This window comes from Vanellus vanellus (genome assembly GCF_965231255.1).
Source record: "Vanellus vanellus genome assembly, contig: HAP1_SCAFFOLD_35, whole genome shotgun sequence".
In the NCBI taxonomy this organism is placed as follows: domain Eukaryota; kingdom Metazoa; phylum Chordata; class Aves; order Charadriiformes; family Charadriidae; genus Vanellus; species Vanellus vanellus.
This window is the reverse complement of record NW_028128889.1, coordinates 1,483,461-1,490,669: the sequence shown is the minus strand read 5'-3', so window position 1 is coordinate 1,490,669 and position 7,209 is coordinate 1,483,461. Positions and strand designations below refer to the sequence as shown.

The 7,209-nt window shown below is 51.4% G+C and overlaps 1 protein-coding gene across 1 annotated transcript; it reads left to right on the top strand.

The window, feature by feature from the left end:
• Positions 1-994: 994 nt before the first annotated feature.
• LOC309683834 (olfactory receptor 10AG1-like) lies at positions 995-1,933 on the top strand (the record flags this gene model as incomplete). The annotated part of the gene is made up of 1 exon (XM_082499832.1): positions 995-1,933. One exon carries the CDS (start codon positions 995-997, stop codon positions 1,931-1,933), a length of 939 nt encoding a protein of 312 aa, XP_082355958.1.
• Positions 1,934-7,209: the final 5,276 nt, after the last annotated feature.

Here is a 7,209-nt window from a genome sequence, read left to right as displayed (position 1 = left end):
GTAAACTGCCATAAATCCATGCGACAGAGCAGCAAGGTCAGGAACAGGGAACTGCACAGAGCTCCTTCAGAAGTCATAAAATCCTGACCTTTTCAGGAAAACCAGATACCTTGGGAGATCACCCTCTAATCTCCACTCTTCTGCCTTTGATCACCTTTGTTTTGGGATGCATTGAAAGCTCTTTGAGACAGTGTTGCACAGTGGCTCCTTTTAGTACCCTGAGGGATTGGGATAGATGCACAAATAGCACTTTTTCTGATGTGTTGAAATGCCCCATCAATGTTTCTGATTCACGGACAGATAGAATTTGTTTTCTTTCTGATAGAGTTCACCTGTCAGCCATGTAGAAATGAAAAAATTGGATCCAAAGCATGTCTCCCTGCTCACCGTGTGTGGACAGAGCTTCAGGAGATGAGTTCTTATGTCTCAAAGAGCTGAGGTAAATCTCTCTCACTACAATCTAAGAGTGAAATCTGCTGTTGCCCTTCCCTTCCCTTCCCTTCCCTTCCCTTCCCTTCCCTTCCCTTCCCTTCCCTTCCCTTCCCTTCCCTTCCCTTCCCTTCCCTTCCCTTCCCTTCCCTTCCCTTCCCTTCCCTTCCCTTCCCTTCCCTTCCCTTCCCTTCCCTTCCCTTCCCTTCCCTTCCCTTCCCTTCCCTTCCCTTCCCTTCCCTTCCCTCATCTACCAACAGACAACGCTTTTTAGAACATCTCCTCTCAAGAAGGAAAGACACATTTTTCCGGTCCATACTGCCAAACTCCATCATTTGGACTGAACATCTCTGTTCTGTTTTCTCCTTAGAAGCCCTTTCTCAACAAGCACCTGGTGGTAGACTCCCATACAGCCATGCAGATCTTGTTGGGGCTTTGCTAACACTGCAGTCACACCTGCGCTGGCGTCTGCAGTCTTTCGCTGTGCTTGAGGGGTGTGTGATGGTGGATGGGCCACTGCCACTGTCCAGTGAGCGTGTTGTTTGCATTTCTCTGTAGACAGAAAATGCCCCAAAGAAAAGGCTTGGAGAATCACACAGCCGGACCTGGATTTCTTCTTCTGGGATTTTCTGACCAGGCCAACCTGCAAGACTTGTGCTTCACAGTCTTCCTGATCTTCTACCTCATGGTCCTCGTAGGGAATGGCCTCATCGTGCTCATCACTTTGGTAGACCCAAGCCTCCACAGCCCCATGTATTTCTTCCTGAGGAACTTATCCTTCCTGGAAATCTGCTATATCTCCATCACGCTGCCAAAAATGCTGCTGGCTTTCCTGACGGGAGACGGCAGGATCTCCTTCCTTGGCTGTGCTGCCCAACTGTATTTCCTGGTTTTGCTGGGAAGCACCGAAAGACTTCTCCTGGCTGCCATGGCCTACGACCGCTATGTAGCCATCTGTGACCCCCTGCACTATGGCCTCATCATGAATGGGAGGCTCTGTGTCACACTGGTAGTGGGGTCATGGCTGGCTGTCATACCAGTACAGGCAGGGCAGACGTACCAGGTGTTCACTTTGCCCTTCTGTGCCTCCCATGCCCTTCATCACTTCTTCTGTGACGTGCCCCCTCTCTTGCAACTCGCCTGTGCAGACACTTTCTGGAACCGAGTGATGCTGCACACCATCATCCTGCTCTTTGCAGTCCTTCCCTTTTCCTTGAGAGTTGTTTCTTACACACAAATTGTCAGGGCAATCCTGAAAATGCCTTCAGTTCTGGGCAGACGCAAAGCCTTTTCCACCTGCTCCTCACACCTCGGGGTGGTGACTCTCTTCTATGGCTCCGTGATGGTTGTGTACTTCAAAGGACGGTCAAGAGACCCTGCAGACACTGACAAATACCTTGCCCTGTTTTACACAGCTGTGACCCCCATGCTTAACCCTGTCATCTATAGCCTGAGGAATAAGGAAGTGAGTATTGCCCTGAAGAGACTCCTATGGAGAAAGTGATACTGCAGAGTTTGTGAAATAAGCCAAAATGGTATCAAAAGGCCCCACAAGGTGTTTGGTTGTGTGAACACAGGTGTCCCATATTAGCTTAGAGAAAACTGGTGTCCTGCCTGGCTATGATCCTCCTCAGGAAGGGGATAGGTCTCCCGGGACATTCCTGCCATGTCGGATAGCTCCACCTCGATATCTTCCTACTCCAGAACATCCGCAGTTCCCCTGGAGAGTTGACTGCAAATCGCTTGTTCAGGCTGTGTCTGCCCAAGCTGCCAGTGCCTTGAAAGGAAAATAGTCAAAGAAGTCAAAAGGGATGAGACGGTGACACATCCCATGAGAAGATGACCAACATTAGGTTGAGAAATTGTTTGCTAGACCCCATTGAGTATCCAGAGTGTCCTTGGATGGAATCAACATAGGAAAATTAAAGATCTGAAAGTCCTCTACCCCTTCCTCATGGCGTGTCTAGGAAAGGACCAAAGGCAAAGGAAAGGAAGGGATCAAGGTGGGCTGGGGAGGAACAAACATGGGAAACAGAGGGAAAAGGGGTTAAAAAGATCTGGTCACATGTAAACCGTTGGCTGGTCATACACTTAGCTGCCTGCGACTGATCTCTCCAGCCTGTCCTGTTTCCTTACTAAAGTTCATTTCCAGCAAGTTTCTGGGGTGAGGGGGCTCTCTGCTCTTTGTGCAGACAAAGTGTGTACCACGCTGATGTTCTAACTCTTGCTGAACAGCATCAGCGCCTTCTCAGGGAATAGACTGGGGAGGGCGCAATGGGTTGGGAGGGGACACAACCAGGCAGATGAGCCAAACTAACCAACGAGATAATCCCTACCATATGACATCATACTCAGTAATAAAAGGGAAAAGAGGGAGCTTTCCGGAAATAGCCACCTTTGTCTCGGGTACTGGCTGCGCATCCCACTACCCGTGGGAGGTAGGGAGTGATTGCTGTTGCATCACTTGCTCTGTTTTCTTTTCTTTCTCTCTTCTTCCACTTATCCTTCACTTATTAAACATCTTTAAAAATCTCAAACCCAACTTTTCTTGCTTGTATACTTCGTTTCTTCCTGCCCCATCCCACTGGGGGCACAAGGGGTGGGGGGAAGGAGTGAGCAGCTCTGTGGTGCTTCACTTTCCACTGTGGTTAACCCACAACAGCAGAGCAGCCAGCGAGTAGAACAGGAGCCCTGGGGGCAGTTATTTTAGACACCCTAAGTCTGGACTGGACACTGGAGAGCCAAGACTTATAAACTGCTCAAGGTCCAGGAAAGACCCCTCTGCTGCCTCTCCATGGAGGTGTGACCACTTCACTAATGCTCTCTCAGCCCAATCACTCAATTGGTGCTTTACCCATGAGGTTGTCTACTCATCCAGACTCTAGCGTCCTAACTTGAATACAAGAATATTGAGGGACACGATGTCAAAAGTCTTCCTATGCTGAGGCCAATGACATCCACTTTACTCCTTTTATTCACAAATACAGGTGGTTTACCATGAAGACAATCAGCCTGATGAGGCATGATTTCCCCTGACTATACAAGCACACTGACCATTCTTGGGCACCTTCTTCTCCCTTATGTGACTAGAAATGTCACCCACAGAGGACTCATTCAATGGCACACTCTCATAAAAGCCCATGGTTCCATGGATTGCACGTCTGTGCTTTTTCAAAGATGGGTGCAATGTGGCCATGGGTCCACTCACCAGGGATCTCTCCCATCACCATGGCTTTCCAAAAGTGACAGACAAAGGCCTCGCAGGGAGAGCAGCAGCTGTCAACACACTCCCATGAAGTCTGTTCATCCCCACAGACCTGCACGGGCTCAGTTCATGAAGTAATCCCTGACCCCACCCTCATCCACTGCTGGTTGTAATTCTCTTCTGGAGATGTGACCCTACACACAAAGGCCTGGGACATGTTGTTGAAGAGTCGGGAGAAGGAGGCCTTGAGTTCCTCAGACCTATCTGGATCTGCTGTTAGTAGGTTCTCCACCCAGCTGAGCAGCTGGCCCTACACTGTCCTTGTTAATTCTTTCCTTGTTAAGGAAGTGGTAGCAGCTCACCATCTTACCCTTGATGTCCCCTGCAAGGGTCAAGTCTGAGGAAGCTTTGGCTTTCCGAAAACATTGTCTGCTTCCCTGGAATGTGATTCCAAGTTCCTCCTTGACAGCCTGCCCTGCTTCCACCAGCTGGTCCCCACCAACTCTGCAGCGGCCTGCTGGATGGGCTGGACTCCTCACCATTCCGCAACAACGCTTGGAGAGAAGGAGGGGAGAAGTGAAAGAGGGGAGGACAGAGGGAGCGAGGGAGGGAGGGAGGAAGGGAGAAAGAAAAGAAAGGAAGGACAGAAAGGTCAGTTCTCACAGTGGAGGGGAGGTCTGCAGGGGTGTGCACTGGCATCTGCCTAAGACCTACTAAGACTGAATGACTACGCAATCACACGGCAGGTGAAATTCATTGTAGACAAGTGTCCCTGTGCGTGCACAGGGTCAGCCACCCTCACGTCAGTGGTACAGTGCTGAAGAACATGCTTTCCTGGCCTGAAAACACAACCAAATGATGGTGTGAACCCCAACCCTGCACTACAGTGAGAAAGCACTGACTGTATCAGCAGCCACACACAACACCAACACTTCATGGGCCTTTCACATCCCCCTGTGTCTCCTGTAGAATTAATAGAATGCAGTTGCTCAGAGGGCTTTTCACTCACACCTGCACTAGAAAATCCTCCTCAGGGGCAAGGCAGGGATGGATCCTGGAAAGTCTCTCCCAGCTCAACATTGCTGGTCCTGTGGCTTCAGCAAGAAAATTTGCAACAGGGCCATGATGATGCTGCTGCAAACACTGCCATGAAAAATGGAAGCAGTTGGGTGCATGGTTCTTTGGGGCTTGGCAGTGTCCCTGTGCGGAACACTGTCCATTAAAACAGGGAGCTCCATTTCCCTCTCCCCAGCTGTCCATGTAGCACTGAGGATGGGCACAGCACAGCAGTTGCTGCTGGTACAAAGGCCTCCTAGGAAAGGGCAGAGCTTGTTGCAGACCAAAGCATAGAAGCATGTGGTGATCTTTCCTGAAAGGGTGAGTGTCTGTCACAACATGGCCCATGACACAAGGATGTGGGGAGAAGCAGGACATAACCTGGAATAGGTGGGAGGTGGCCACAGGGAGAAGAAACCAAATTGGGTTTGGTCACATCTGCACAGCTTGGCTGTGGGTATGGGGAACAGCAGTTGACTCCCTGCATTGTCCAAATTTTGACCTAGCCAAATGGTGTTCACTTTCAGTGTAGTTTTATTGAGAGGGAAGGAGTTGGAGAGAAGAGACACAGTTTGTATGGGAAAAGGATATGTTCACCCATGTGGCCACACACAGACCCATCGAGCAGCATGCCCAGCCCTACTGACAAGCCGGTAGGAGAAAAGCTCCTGAAGAGGGTGGATGGAACAGGCAGGTAAAGAGAGGGAGAGCTGGGTGTCCCAGAGCAGACAGGGAGAGACAGGGGTCTGGGAAGAGGCAGGAAGGGAAGGCCAGGGGTCTTGGAGAAGAAAAAGAGAGTCACTGGTATGCTCCCATCTCTGACAACTCCAGTGACAGCAATCCCCATGATGGCCGTCCCCCTCCCATCCTGAATTCAAGATCTTGTGCTTTTGTGCCACATAGGAGGTTTGGGAGAAATCCCAGCCTTTGGGCTCTTTGCCCTGCTGTGTGTCCTGTGCTCTGCTGGAGGGTTTAGTTTCCCAGGTCATGGCACGTGCCTTTTCTAGCCTCAGTTTGGGGTTCCCCCAACCCCATTTAGCTTTTCATTTTCTTTTTAGGTTTTTGTTTTCCTCACCTGAATTTCATTTTCGTTGTTGTGCCTGCCCCTGCCCATCCAGTCAAATCCCACACGAGGGTTTGCTTGTCTTGCACTCACCTCTGAGGGAGATGATGCGCTCAGCACCTGTGAGGCGCTCATGCACGGGGAAGCACCACGCTGTCCCAGTGCCTGCCTCAGCACTGGAAAGAGGACTGTCAGATCCTGCCACTTCTCTTTTCCTCTGGGGATGGACACAGCTAGATGAGAGGGTTGATGTGGGAGGAGGGCCTGCTGGACCATTTTGCCTGTGGTGGACTTCTGGAGGGAATATTTGAGATAGACCCACCAGCACCGTGGGACCATGGGTACGTGAGCTCTTCCACAGAAGGTCAGTGTCACGTGGCTGCAGCGAACAGGACATGGTAGCATTTAAAATCCCAGGAGAGGTGTGCAAGATGGCCTGAGCCTGAGGCAGCTCCAGTGCCCTTGGAGAGATGGGACCAAGCTTTTCAGGAACAGGCTGAGGTGGGGTGGCAGGGATGGGCTCTGGGCACAGCCAGGCTGGTAGGCCTGGACAGGGAGAGGGCAGGTCCCATCTGTGGGGTTTAACTGGGAAAAGTCACAGTAACTCCTGAGGAGCACACCTCTTGCACGCCTGTCTGAGCTCAGGCAGGTCTGGCACCAAGACAAGGGCTCCTGCGGCAGGGCAGAAGGAGCTGAGCTAGGAAAGTTTGATCTGATGACCCCCAGGTTCAAGCCCCAACTTCAGCAATGCGTTCCCCCTTGGCCTTTTGCAGAGCTGTCCTGTCTTCTTCCAGCCTTCCCTGGTCCTTCTCTGTCCACCCTCCCCAGGCACAGGGCAGAGCTTCCCCCAGGATGGGCACTGCTTGGGTGAGGCAGAGGGTAGCAAGAAGGGCTTCAGTAAGAGTGTTGGCAGCCAGAGGGCGGCAAAAAGTTGTGGTGGCACTGCTGAGTGGGGCAGGGTGCCTGGTGACCAAGGGGATGTGGAGAGAGTGTCAGTGAGCTGACTGGTCTTATGCGACTCTCACTCATACAGACATGAAGAGTTGCAGCCAAGGGTGCTGAGGGTGCTGGTCAAAGTCATTGTTTGTCTGCTTCTCTCATCCTGGGAAAGCCATGGAACTCAGGGAGGTTCCTGATGCTTGGCAGAAGGCAAACCTCCCACCCACCTTCATGAAGAGCCAAGAGGAAATTCAAGGAACTACAGTCTAGTCAGCCTGACCTACGTCCCCAGGAAGGTGATGGACCAAATATTCCTGGAAGCCATTCCCAAGACCTTGATGGTCAAGACGGGGATTGGGAACTGCCAGCATTGCCTCAACAACGGCAAACTGTGCCTGACCAACCTGAATGCCTTTTACAACAACACGATGGGCCCTTGGGATGGGGGGTGAGGTGGATGCAGTAGCCCTTGACGGCTTGGTGAAAGGGGCTGCCTGGGTGGAATATGTTTATCCAA